At 44.7% G+C, this 14,140-nt stretch overlaps 1 protein-coding gene across 6 annotated transcripts in view; it reads left to right on the top strand.

Moving 5' to 3' along the window:
- The window catches only part of SIL1 (SIL1 nucleotide exchange factor), a 113,244-nt gene that overhangs the window by 26,059 nt on the left and 73,045 nt on the right, over positions 1–14,140 (top strand). For 2 of the 6 annotated variants that reach the window (XM_026070653.1, XM_026070649.1), the window contains exons 2-4: positions 2,631–2,721; positions 4,686–4,800; positions 8,142–8,277. In XM_026070653.1, coding sequence (XP_025926438.1) covers positions 4,690–4,800; positions 8,142–8,277 — 247 coding nt within the window. In that variant the 5' untranslated portion in view covers positions 2,631–2,721; positions 4,686–4,689. Of the gene's footprint in view, positions 1–2,630; positions 2,722–3,998; positions 4,125–4,685; positions 4,801–8,141; positions 8,278–14,140 lie in introns of those variants that run through there. The other 4 variants (XM_026070652.1, XM_026070651.1, XM_026070654.1 and 1 more) reach the window with 3 other exon arrangements.

Below are 14,140 nucleotides of genomic sequence, written 5' to 3'. Positions count from 1 at the left end.
AATCTCCATCTGGTCTCAGGGCAGGGAAGGCTTGAGGCAGATCTTCAGGACTGAGATCTGCTGAGCAGATACATGGTCACCTATGCCTGTGTCCACCAAAACATCAGTATTTCCAGGCTGGCTTTTTTTATCTTGGTTCGTACTTTATGGGAGCCTCTGTCTCTGTGCCTCCAGGAAGATGAGAGGATGATCGTATTTGCAGAATGGTCCTGCTTTTGGAAGCACGGGGCTCTGAAAACCCAATTGTAATGCACTGGGGAACAGGACAGTGCTGGCAAATCATCTCCTGTGGTCTCCTAGTAGTCCTTTGTCTGTTTGTCCTCCAGTTGTCTCTTCTCTTGTACACGGACTGAATTTCAGACAAAACCTTCCTCTTTGTGCTGCTGTGCTGACAGTAGAATCCATCAGAGGTGGAGGGGGTGCCGGACATGGGATCTTGACTTAACACTGATTGCAATATGTGCTTTAAAGGTCACGTCCTGCCTGCATCTCTTCAGTATGACATCCAGGTTTACCCATGTATCTTTAAAACAGTTTTCTAAAGTAATATTATCAAATTCTGGCCTGAACCAAAGAGACTGTGAGTACTTGGAGGTCTTGTCACCAGCTCAGCTGAAGGGTGTTTGGGGATGCATTCCTTGACTTCTTTCATCATTTGATTGTTCTCTAGTGCTGCCTGATGATCAGCGAGGGGAACTTTGTGAATAATTTGCGCCTGTAGACAAGCACAGCGCTGCTGGTGCTTTTGTTATCATCGGCCATCTCGATGACGGGTGGCTGAACAGCTACCACGTCTGAACTAGTAAATTTTCAGATGATTTTGCAAGACTGCTCTAATTCCGGTACTGCTCCCTTGATCCGTAGCTGAGAACAGGGATTAGCTTATTGTTATTACTTCCTGTTGGCTATATATAAAAAAAAAAAAAAAAAAGAAAAAAGCGCATGACGGGGGCTGGAGAATTCACTGGGATGTTTGCGCGTTCTTGCGGAATAGCTGATCAGAATTCAGATGAGGTTGCGGATAGATTTATTGGAGTGACATAGTATACTCAGCGCATGCTTTGAGCTAGGACATGAAAGAATGGTGTGTTCCCAGCAGCAGAAGGCATTAATGAAATATGCTCCTGTTACTGAATTCCTTTGAACTGCCACCCAGGACTACAGCAGCTGCAGTCACTGAGCTGTGCAGCACTTAACTGATGCGCAGCTAGTAAAATCAGTAAAACGTCTCTGCTAATAGAGAACGTAATGGCAAATGCTACCGTTTCCATAGCCCCTGGTACGGAGGGGGGTTTCTGGAGTTGTGGAGCAGAACTTTCCTGTATGGAGATGCTGATAATGAGCCATGCCACGGGAGCATAGCTTGCCCTCACGGGAGGGTTGCTGCCGGGAACAGAAGCTTCTTTGAATTTGACCCTTTGCACTTTTTCTAGTACCTGATTTTCTTTAACAAAAGAGGATTGTTGAAAACGATGCCCCTCTCGGCACAAGGGGAATTTGCATTGGCAGTCGTCCCGTTGGGGCTCCGGAGCTGACAGGCTGCGGCTGTGCGCGGGTGCTGCTGCCTCCCGAACGGATGTCCTTAGATGAGTGCAAATGCTCCCCGTGCAGGCGGGGGGCACAGTTACTGTGCCTTTTGCTTTGCAAGCTGGAGGGTCATTTCCAGAAATGCTTAGTATGCGTATAACATTTGGTCTGAAAATCTTCTCCGCCCTCTGCGTTTGTCTGTCTTGTTACAAGATGTCAGCGTGCGCAGGCTTCTCTCCAGGAGCTTCAAACCCCTCTTTTTCATGGCAGCTCTTCCTTCCTACCTGGGACCTAAGCAAGCTGCTAATTGTTGTGCCGATGTCATATTCCAGACAGGCATGAGGCTGTAGGCTTTAAAGAGGCTGTATTGTGATCTGCTACCAGCCTTCTCGGTACACGTGAGCTCTATTTTTATGGAAGTGCAAGTTTTCTTTCAGCCACTGCTTTGTTGAATTTCTTTCTTCCAGACTTACAGTTCAAGTTTTAGGGGGGTGCATTTATTTTTCATTATCCCTGTTTTGTCCTTTGTCTTATAAATAAAGAAAACCTGTTTCCTATGGAAAAAGCATCAGTTTGCTCTAAGATCAGTTGGGAACAGCAATCCTATGTCTTGCTCTTAAATTTGAGGTCCTGACTGTGGTATTCACAAGAAAGGCACTTATATCCTTTGAGAATGGATGGAGTTTGAGCCCATTAGTAATATTTTTGGTTTTCCAGCTTAGAAACCCAGGGGTCGGTTGTAGCCATGTTGCACTTGGCAGCGTCCTAAGTGAGAGACGGAGGCTTTGTCCAAAGGTTTCGTTTGTCTGTCTCCTAAAAACGAAGGGCTGCTGTTTTATTCTGGTTGTGGTTTAATAAGGTTTATAGTTCTCAAGTTGGGTCTTTGATGTCCTACTCATTTCTAAAGGGTCAAAGGAAGATATCTGGTGCCATCTCAGAAGCGGAAAGTGTTACTTCAACACATGGTGTAAATTAAACTGTTGTGGAACTTATTGCTAAAGGATGTTGTGGGTGTCGGAAGTTCAGATCCGTTCAAAAAGCAATTGCACAAATTCATGAAAGAAAGCCCTTTCTCTTTTTTATTTTTTTCAATTTAAAAATAGGTCCACTGAGGGTTGTTGAGCTTGAAGATACAAGCTGCTGTTCAGGAAGACTCTGGGTCGGGATCTTTTGGAAGCTGCAAGAATACATCAGGAAAGTATTGCTATGTGCTTTCCCTGTTCCTCTGCTTTTTTCTGGCCATTCACACTGACCACTGTGGTGGAGTGTTTTGACCCCCACCAACACTACTACTTTTTTTTTTTTTTTTAAAGCTACATTAAAAAAAAAAAAAAAACAAGCAGAGAGAGGAAGTAGTAGTGTAAGAGAGTGGGGAAACAGGATTGCAGTAAGGAGTAGAAGGAGAGGCCTCCATTTACTCCTTGTCCCCAAAGTCCTTCCTTGTGGAGGCGATGTCCTGGGGTGGCAGGAGTTGGCATTGGGTGCATCTGTGATGCCCCAGAGTCCCTGGTTCCYGCGTTGGGCAGTGGTGGTGTGATCCAGCCCTAAGGTGATGGTGTTGGTGCAGGTGTCGGTGCTGGATGGCGTCTGCTTCTCCTGGTCTTCGGGATAGGCTAGGAAAAGAGCTCCCGCTCTGCTCTGTGTTCATTGTGCTCTGCCCACTGGCTTTCAGGGAACGAGTAGGACCAGTCTTTCTCCATTTACTGGTCACCAGAGCAGAGATGCTAGGCTGGGTAGACCTTTGAGTTGATCCAATATAGCTGTTCTTTTGGGGATTTGCAAGCTCTTGTCCGGAGATGGCACTAAGCAGAGCTTCCCTGTTTTGAGACAAGCTGAGTCTAGGAGTGTGTTTGAGATCCTGGGTTTCTTCGGTGTTTTCATGAGACCAGGCTTCTTGCAGTTGGTAATTCAGGCTAAATCCTTTCTGGCACCAGGGGAAGTTTGGCCAAAGGAAAAACTGATGGATTTTATTCAGCAAGTATCATGACAACTCCACTTAAAGTGTGTTTCCTGCTTGTGGGAGTAGAAGGTGGTTGCTTCAAGGAAGGAAGAAATCTGAGGTGTGATGCACCATCCTGATGCACGCTGGAGACAGACAGATATTTAGGACTCTGCGTATATGGGAGGAAAATCTTTAAAGCCTGGATAGGAGTTGGAGCAGACTTGATGGAGGGATGAGTAATGAAGGAGTGTTTGAACGGAACTAATCAGTCCCATCTTCTTTCAAAAGACTTCATTGAGTTTAATTTAGCAGCGTGTAAATTTAGAGCCAATCAAAGGAAATACTTCTCCACTCGGTGTGCTGGCAGGCTGTTCAGTTCACTACCCGAGTGTGGGAATAAGTGAGCTGAATGCTGGAGAGTGATTTAGCGTCTCACGTTGCGAGGCGGTGAGGGGGGGGCGTATGTGTGCGAGTGTAGCTGTACATGTAGCAACGAGGATAATTAAACCTCCAGTTCCATAAAAAGGTGCCTGGCAGCCACAAAAGCTGGACCTTCCTTTCTTCCTCCGCCCTTCGGCGTGTCGCTGGTCGGACGCGAGAGGACAGCTTCGTGGTCTGATGCAACCTCRGGCAGCGCTGGCTCCTGAACGCGCAGGTCTGGGGAAGCGGCGGTCTGCGCGGGAGGGGAAAGCCTTTTGCTGCGGAAACTACTGCATAAATCCTGCTCAACTCTGCAAATGTTGTTTTTCTCAAGCAAAACATACATATGGATTTAGATAAAGCCCTGATCCTGTGAAGGCAGATGATTTTGTTTAATTTGAATCAACTCAGTTACTTCTGTGCTTAAAATGAAGTACATGCATAAAAGCCTTAGCAGGACTGGAACTGAATTTAATTTTTTCCTGTAGTTGTCATCCATGCCACTAACACAGTGATTTTAAACAAGATTTGCAGATCTCTACATATTTTCCAGGAGAGATTTAAGCGCCTGCATGATGAAGCTACTTTCCGTTGTCAACATTAGCAGTATAATCTGCACCCCTTAATATCTGATGCCCTTCTGATGAAACCAGTGAACTAACACACAGATATTCTGTGTCCTGCTGTATTGTACCCCTAAACTTGTGCTGTGTTGAAAAATGTAGCATAAAGGATGCAGAAAACTGGGAAAACTTGTACTAAAACGTTGTTGGTTTTGTTTTCCTTTGCCTTTCAGGCTGATGGCAATGTCTCACTGCTCTGCTCTCCTCTCCACGGCTGCTAAAGTCAACCTGCTGGTTTTGGTGGTCTCTGCAGTGTTTTCCTGGTCAAGCTTAAGTGACAGAGTTCCCGTAAGTTTGGGCTGCTCCAGCAGTGATCCTCACCCCTCCAGGGCCCTTCAGCCACTTAAACCTGTCACCTCTCTCTGGGGGGGTGACAACCTTGCCTAATCCTTCTGTAATGCCATTATACCAAGTGATAAATCACCTCTGCACTCTTCAAGAGTGGGTTCTCAAGAACAACATTTCAGAAGGGCTTGTTTCTTAAGACTATTTGCCTAATCCCAGGAAATCTGGAAAATATTGCATCCAAAGGGTTTGCAGAAGGAACAGTGTAACCCAGCCAGCGCTCTTGTTCGTTAGGTGTCACCTTTTCTATTTTGAGTAGTAGCGTGCTCCCCCGTGGCAAGAGGCAAAACTAATTATGTGGTCTAGTGGCAAGAGGAGGGAAAGAGATGGCCTCGATTATGCTTCTTGCTGTGCCTCCGTTGAGTCACCACGAGCGAGTCACGTAGACCCAGGCTCCAGAAAGCACCCTCTTGGGCCCTCGAATCCCACGTGCCTGCGTTTTGCTACTTGCAGTGCGATTTTTTTCAAGCCGCCGTTGAAGCGAGTGGGCGCTGCCTGCCCTCTGCACTTGTGCAGGCGTGCAAAACTGGAATTTCCTTCTGAGCGCCAGGTGCCAGGCCCCGCTACATTAGCATTTCTTAAAAGCTTCCTCAAGGACCTGGGGGGGGGGGAGGGAAAAAAAGACTCTCTGTAGCAGTGCAGTTTTGTTTAATTTATGCCATGGCTTATAACAGGGGCTTCCACAGCAATGCTGGCTTAGGGGGTTACTGGCCCCCCGTGTCCCAGGACCCTCCTGCCTTTGCATTGCTGCTTGCTGTCCTGTTTGTACAACCCTGGGCTGTGCTACTTACTTTATTTGGTCCCTTTTATTTGCTCAGGTATGAGCACTGTAGGCCAGCGCCTAGGACCCCCCTGGATTCATGCAGTGATGTTATAATCTGTCTTTGGGGGCGAAGCGGGGCTGGAAATTGGGCGCGATCATCTCAGTTGCAGGAAGAAGCTTGAAAACAAGGGCTGGGACAGGCACCCAGTGACGTGTGCCCAAACTGGCAGGCAGCATCACAGCATAGTTGGGAAAGAGGCAAGGGAGGAGTTCGGTAGGTAGGTAGCTCTCAGATCCCCACCTTCTCTTGCCCTCCGCATACACCGGCCTTTCAGGCTTTGTGGCAGCCAAATCCTTCCCCTACTGGAAACGGACTGCAGATGGTCTCGGACCATCTCTGTTGAGGCTGTTCAGTTTATTGCAGTTGATTTCAGAATAATAAGCCAGGGAGTCTTTTTGCCTTTAAGGAAATTTTTGTTGTTTTGCTTTAAAAAAAAAAAAATCCATCTTTCTTTCTACTGTTTTAATTATGAAAACAAAACCAAGAAAGGGTTCTGCTTAACGATGCGGTTTGTGGCTTTCTGCATAAACGAAGAAGAGTTTGTGTATCATTAGCAATTCCGTAGTGGTGAAAATGGGCAATGGTATTGAGTCTGCTAATGGAAATGGGGTATTGCAAAGCGACTGTGGGCCAAGCAGCGGAAACAACATTTAAATGAAGCAAGTCGCATCCTTTTACCCCTTACAGAACACAGACCACAGCGCTTCTCTCGAACGGCGGCTGTAAACACCAGCCGTCTCCGTTATGTGTTTCAACAGATATATTACTCGGAGGCGTGTGGGTAAATTTACAATGGACTGTATCGTTAAGTCCCTCTTGGATAATAATATAACGGCGCAAATAAGTAATAACTAAGTAATAACTGCTCTGACTCATTTATTTTAGTCCTGTTGAGTCTTGGCTCAGGAAATGTTAACATTGATTTTCATCAGTAGAACCTGCCTTTTTGTGTTTATGAGCATTACTGAGCTTTAACCATTTGTTGTAATTTTAACAATTTCAAGCCTCTAATGTACTAAGCGAAAATAGGAGTTAAGCTGCTTCTTCCTTCCTTTTTTTTAATGTATTTTGGAAATTTTGTTTCCTATTAACATATAAAATAAAAACATTCTATAGCTTTGTCAAGCATCTTAATGCGTTATCATATTGTTCCTAATCGTGCATGTTTTGCCCAGGCTGACATTTCGCTTGCTCAAAAACACTCTCCTCGACTGGCTAAGAGATATTAAAATGCAAAGCAGCCAGATTCTGCCGGTAAATACGCATGCATTTTTTTCCAGTGAAGTTGTTGGAAGAAGCGAAGGCAGAACATGGCCTAAAACTTTCAGTTAACCTCTTAATTGACTTCTTTTTTTGGCCTTTGAAAATATTCTAAAGATTACTATTGAAAGACTTTGTGTTCTGAGCTATAGCTCTTACTAAAATTGCCAAAAGTTAGGAATAGTCTTTCCCTCTTGGCTGGTTATTTGAAATGGTTCAGYGGTTGCTTTCTTGGCACTATCGGAAGCTGATAATGTTACCTACAGCAGGACCTGAACTATCTGGGCTGTTAGCCTGGACCAGCTTATCTGTTTCTGTGAAAGCCAAAATAGGAAAGACCTTCTGGTTCCCACCCAACTAATGGTCTTCTCCCAATACGAGATTGTTACTTTTTACACACTCCCAATAGTTTTGTCCATTGTGGTTTTAAGCGACTCCCATCAGCTCCCCAGGGAGACTTTTTAGTGAGCAAAGAGGTTTCACTAGGAGCAAGGAATTTTTTCCTGCATCTCATCCTTGTTTTTCCTTTGTTTAATGTCACACCGTTAGTTTTATCCGTTCTGCTGCTGCCTCTCTGGTATTCGCACGCAGCGATTATAGCGTGGGTGGCGATTAGAGCGCTGCCTCATTGTTTTAAAAGACTTCGAGGCGCCAGAACGCGTAAAGAAAAGGATGCGAAGATTTTTATAATGTGGGCAAAACAATGTGTTTTCCCTGTGTCCTATTTTGGAAATAGCTGAACTATTTTAGCTTAAATTTACTCCAAGCCCTAAAATAAGTACACTTAAGAAAAAAACCGCTCGAGGCAGAAGAGACTAGTGTGGAAAATTTCAGCTAAAAAAGTTTAAATTTTGACATACTTTTAGGCAAGGGAAAACAGGGTCTTACAATGTTACACAAGCCTAATAATAGGGCTACTGGCTCTAAGTGTAATATAGGTGAGGCTCTGCGAAAGCTTGTTTAAAGCCTGCAGCCTCCACTGGAATAGGAAATAAGCTGCACTGCTTTGTTCAGCACAAATGTCATGCTAGTTATGCATGTTTAACCTTTAATATACTTTAAATCTAAATTTAACCATGTGGAAAGAATCTCGGATGTCAAAAAAAAAATCTGCTGGCGAGGGAAAAATTTTGTATTCTCAGCCGGCATTAAATTACTCAGATGCAATTGCTAATGAGCTGAATCTCTTCTATCCAAAAGGAGTTTGCCCTTACGAAAATAGAAGAGAGCGACATAAAAGATGACAGCGGGAAAGAGCCAGTAACAGAAGATGAAGCTGATCCTGAAGACTTAGAAGTGTTTTACCCAACACATCAATGGCAAACTCTCCATCCAGGTAACCTGCTGCTGACTAATTATAGTGTCCCTCTGAAACCACATCTGACACCGCTGACAGAAGCCTTGCAGAAACTAAAAATACCTGTTTGTTCCCATGACAGTGTATGCTTTTGTTGGTGTTCAGATAAAGAAGTACAGAGCAGTAACCCAATACAGGGAAATGAGACCATCACCAAACCAGGTGGCAACAGGAATGGTTGCTAAAGTGCTTTCAGTTCACTGGAGCAGGACTGCCAGTCAAATTGTAGGTGATAATGTGTCTCTGTCACTAGCTCAGAAGACCTTTCTCTTTTTGTGCACTTGTCGAGAGACAGATTTTGTAACGTTTGTTGGCGTGCAGTATCTCAGGTCTTCAGTGTCAGTTGGTGGGACGCTTAGTGGCAATCTGATCCAGAATTGTCAATGTTAACACTACACAGTCTTTTACCAATGGACTTTCTAATCCCTAGCTGTATGAAGTCCAGTTTTTATTTTTCAAACCTAAAGCTCTACATCCCACAAAAAGTCTATTGCCTTTGGGGGGGGTTAATGTGTTTGATTAGAATGGCTGAACTTTTGTTAATTATCTTGCATGTTTTTTGGAATAGCCTCTTGGCACTTATGGGCACAGATGTCTCAAACAGCCCAAGAGAAGAGCGTTTTCACTATGCACTGTATGTTTAGTCTGCTTCCAAGCTCTAGAGCAGGTTTCGGAAAGAAGCACTTCCGGGGGAAACTGGCTCTAGCTCCTCCTGCAGTCTTTGGAAGAAAGCTGGGTGCTCTCTTCTCCCCCACGCTCAGGGTGGTCTCTCCCTGATTCTGCAGTGCAGTTGTTACCCAGGGTTTGACCTGGGACATGCATGATGAGATGACACCAACTGAACGAGTTGGCTTTGCTGCTAAACTCCATGCTCTAGGAAGGGCTCTGAAGAGGATAAGCCCATTTAAACATAGACACGGATGCACACACATTTCAGTAGCTGGGAGGATCAGTAAGCCTGCCTCTGTGGTCTTGGACAAGGTATTTAATCCGTTTGTGCTCTGGTGACCACGTGCATGTGAAGGTATAATACCTTCCCACTTCAGAAGGGTGAACTAAGTAGTAAATAATTTTTATAAAGTGCTCTGAATTTAAAAGAACTCTGTCAGTGCTCACTATTATTATCTGAAGAATAATTGTGGGATCCGTTTGTCATGAAATTTCAGCCAGATATAGTAGAATGACTTTCCCAAATGTAAATCTTTCTATAACGTAAATGTCTTGCAAAAGCTCCTAACCTTCACAAAGCTGCAGTATATATTTATATTCCACTTTTGTACCATTATGTATAGAAGTTGTGTTGTGTCCCTACTCAGTATCCAGACTGTCAGATCCCCACCACCTTTACTGAAGCAAAAAATATGTATATATATACTTGCAGTTATTATAAATGTCATTGCCTTTTTTGTTTAGAAGTAACTTTGTTGCTTGGGCATTTTGTTCTGCTTCATTTTTGCAGCAATTCCACATTAGGCACATGCAGTAAAGGGCTTGTGGAAGTGGCGAGCTTGTCAGCATTAGCAGCATGCTGTAAGGAAAGGATTTCAAATTCCTCTTGTAAAAGGCTTAAATGGTGGCTTGCCTCGTAGTCTAGTCAGTACGGATTTCAGGTGTGTGGGGGATTTGGTTAGAAAATCTGAGAAAGGGGGGTCTTCCCCGGCCTCTCCCCGCTGGCCCATTTTTCCTCTCCTGCAGGTGTCTCTGAAGCCAAACCATGAGCATGGGCTGCATGACCCACATTTTTAGCCTGTTATTACCCAAAGCAAGATGGGGGAACCTGCAGCCTCCACCATCCCTTCACTATGACCCCTGGCCTTGATGTTTTTGCCCCTGTGCTAATACGGGTCTGGGCTGGGGAGGGAGTCTACGGTGCGTCCTGCTGGGAGAGCAAAGCAGCCTGTTTGGCTGTCAGCTGGCGTTCCTCTCGTGCTGGCTATGTGAGGGCCGTGCGTTTCCATCGTTTAATGGAGAAATACATGTTGGCAGCGTAACTAATCTAATTGCTTTGCATCTTGTACTCTGATGCTCTTTTACCTGCTTGCAGCTTTTCTCAGAGCAAAGTTCTGGCTGAGCTGACTGGTCTACGGTCAACACATTCAGGCAACAGTAAACTGCAAGCAGAGTTGCAGATCTTCCAAAAATGTGCAGAGGTTTACCTCCTACTGCCTGGCTCCCTGGGATGCCTTTACACTGTTTTCCGTTGCATCTGTGTAACAAACTGTGCCAGTCTCTGCTGGGGAAGCGAATGTCTTGATTCAGAAGCTGGCTCCTCAATTTTAAATAGTAGACGGGAATTCAGAATTATGTTTCCCTCACCCTACAATTTGTCTTATTTCTTTTCTGAGCTCCACACAGGACTTCTAGGCTTGCATCAGTTCCACAGTTGCTCATATTTTATATATGTATTTCCAGTTTTTATTCTGCTGTTTTTCAGTTCATTGCCACTAATTGCATCAAACCAGATTTCCACTGAGACTGCAGCAGTATTATCAGCCCGTAGTCTGTCAAATCCTTCCAAAAAATTCAATTGCCGTTGTATACGGTAATGCTGCTTTGTACAGTTGTTCCACCACTGCCTAAAATATGAGCTGTATTTTGATCAAGTTCTTCCTTGTGCTTTGTGCACGCTTCAAGCTGCATAAGGCAGCTGGATGCAAACGCAGAGAGACAGGTACCCTAAGAGCGCTGCTGCATGTAATCTGGAAGCCCGATGATCAGCTGTCTTTTCTGCCAGCCAGCCAGGAGGCTGACAGGGGCTGTGGAAAGGTCTGTGAAACTCCACAATACTTTAACACTTTGTTAGGGATTTCTTTTTTCTCAGTTAGCATTAAATAATGCACCAGGCACTGCTGGGTTAGATGTAGAGGATATGTGCACTTTGGAAAGTTTCCCATTTTCTCTTTTTTTTCCTGTTTTGTTTTTTTTTGTATCATCTGAGGAAATGATGAAGACATCTGCAGTATTTTTCTCTCTGTGTTTTTGGTTGGCATGTATAGGAACTTGCAGGCTACATGTGTTTTAAGGAGCAGGACTGCATCTTTCTCCGAATGGATGTTTATGCCCGTTATCAGGTCATTTCTCCCACCATGGTCAGAAAACCATGTTCCATCACCGGTGCAGAATTTTTTGAAGTGGTGCTTTCTCTAATTGTTTTTCCATTCTAAATTCACTTTTACCATATGGTAGTACTTTCGTGAGTTGAAAGCTCTCTGGAGAAACATATCTGAGGTGTCTTGTTTTTGTTGTTTCTTAAAGTTAATCCTTTCATAGTGTGTAGAGGTGATGCTATCGCAACACAAGAACACCCTATTGCTTTTCATGTCAGTCTTTGCCTGTCAGTTATGCAATCAAAGATCAATCAGTCCTTAGTCTTTGGGATGGCAGAGAGGAGTGGAGGCATTGGATGGTGTTGATACTGAAGAGCTGGGGAAACACCGAGTTGGGGACTTAAATGCTCATGCTCTTTGTGGTTGTTTGGATGGCTGTGATGACGGAGTCTGACCTTGAGATTACTGCACTCATGGATGTTCTGGTCTTCTGTTTCAAATGGACACAGTTTTCTTTGGATTTGCCAAGGCTGTCAAAATATAAAAGCGTTGCTTGCACATTTTCAGATGACCTCAAGTCTGCCTTATCTTGCCACATAACACCCCAGAGCATGTTAATGCTTCGTTCTAGGAGAATTATCTTTCTTCATCACTTGGGCGCTTTGGTTCCCTCTGTTTCTTTTACCAGAGGGTAGGAGACATTCCTCATGATGACTGAAAATCGGCTAGCTCTAATCACATTATTGACCAGCAGATTTTCTGTCTGACATTCAGATCAGAAATTGCTCCTTTGGGGATACGTTGCTGTGAAGAACAAGAAAAAGAAAGAAAAAGAGAAGCAAATTATTAGACATCATAAAAGCCCAGAAACTTAATGTAAGAGTTTAAGAATGACCATGCTGGTTTATCCAAAAGGCCCATCTAGTCCAGTGTCTTGCCCTGACCATGGCAAGTGGGAGGAGTGCCTAGGGAAGAGTAGAAGGGTAGCAGGAGCGTGTAATGCTGCTTCCCTGCCCTGCCTGTTGCAGTCCCCAGCGCGGGGACCTTGCGAAGCAGAGTTGAGATCTTTTAGGGCTGGTTTCAGTGGTTCGCTGCTTTGTCATCTCTGCTCTTTCTATGTTCACTAACAGGTTGACGTTCTTAGTCCACCTCTTTCTTCTTTGACTGTTCCTCTCCCTGGAGTTTCTAGAGAGCTGCATAATTCTCCTGTTGCTTCCTAGGAAGCAGAAGAGGCCTGTATTTAATTGGGAAAGAAAAAAGCTAGTTAATCGTGTTTTCCTCATTAGCTGTGACCAGCACTGCAGGGAGCCCAGAGCACCTCTGCAGACGGGCTCTGTCCACCTCCGTGACAACAGCGCTTTTATGCTCCTTAAGCTGCGAAAACTAGCTGACAGGTTTCTCAGCTGCCAGCTTAAAATTGGGAACTAACGTGTCCAGTTTCCAAATCCAGATGGACCAAAGAAGCCTTGTCTGCACAAAATATCTACACTCTACTATGCATACTTTCCAACTGGGACAAACTAGCATGGGGGCACAGAAAGGCTTCCTTTGGCACAGAGCAGCTGCCTACAGACCAGAGAAATGGAGCAAAATCTTCTATTTGTGACTGAAATCTTGCAGCACTGAATCTCTCTCACGGGTTGGAATAGCATGTCTCAGTGTTTGGCCGGATACAGCATGTGTTACAGGAGCTAGTTTGGCTTGTACTTTGAGCTGTGGTTAAACTTCTGGCTTGCAGAGTGCCATGCTGATAATTGCAGTTACTCTATAGCTTTTGTGCTGTTCAGAGTCATTTTCCTAAGTGCCTAATTATATTGCAGTTAAAAAGAAAAAACGGAAGGCCGTGACTGCCACTGTTGCTCATGCTGCAAGGGAGAAGTTGATGGGAGCATGCTGTTGTTGCTACTTCTGTAAAGATGAAACCATCTTAAGTTGAGCAGGGAGCTGATGATACGTTGCTTAGCATTTAACTATCCTTGGCCACAACTTCCAAGGGTCCTCAGTCTGCTTTCTCTGTTGGTAGCTATCTTAGCTGTTCATCTTGTCTCGTGTCTGCTGTTGTCTCATTTGCTCCATGGGCAAGGTTTTACACATACAGAAGCAGTTTGGAAAGAATGCATTCACATTGCGAAGATCATTTCCAAAGCTGATTTTGAAAGACTTCCTGTGATTTTTGCTAGAAAGAGCAAGACTGAGGATAGGGAATAACTCAGTCCAGTTCAGTTGTCAGTCTGTATATCTCTGAAGAGATCTAGGTGGCCAAGTGAGCCAGTGCTGCTCTAACCTGTGAAGAAGAGGTTTCGAAAGTGGAGGAGAAGGTAATGGCGGGAGCTCCACTGCCACTCTCCATGTCATTCTCCTCCTGGCCCAAAAGGCCTCCTTTTGGCTAAGACCACCTGTGTCAGGGCCTGTCTCACAGCCAGTTTGGTGGACACAAGACTGGCTGGTGTGGTGTGCCTGTGGGGATTTTATTACAGCTGGTGGGTGGGTGTCTTGCTTGTGCCGCTCACCAGGATGTCTGGAGGTTAGCCCCCTCTTTCTAATTGCTGGGCTGAATTAATGAATGTGCTGAATCTGTGGCTTCTTGGTGACCCAGACCTAACTCTAAAACAGTTGTGTGCAGGTCTCTGAAATATTTATGTCAGCCCTGGCAATAGAGGTCCATGAAATACATCGTTAAACCACAAGGGTACGCTCGTTTTTGCAAAGCTAGACGTGCGCAATCCAGGAAATAGTTTTGTCAGATCACCACAGATTTGCATGAACAGCGAAGGCAAATGGAATTTTAAAAACCT

Source organism: Apteryx rowi, unplaced genomic scaffold (assembly GCF_003343035.1).
Source record: "Apteryx rowi isolate R43461 unplaced genomic scaffold, aptRow1 scaffold_316, whole genome shotgun sequence".
In the NCBI taxonomy this organism is placed as follows: Eukaryota; Metazoa; Chordata; class Aves; order Apterygiformes; family Apterygidae; genus Apteryx; species Apteryx rowi.
The sequence above is the reverse complement of the archived record's forward strand: the minus strand, read 5'-3'. Positions and strand labels throughout refer to the sequence as shown.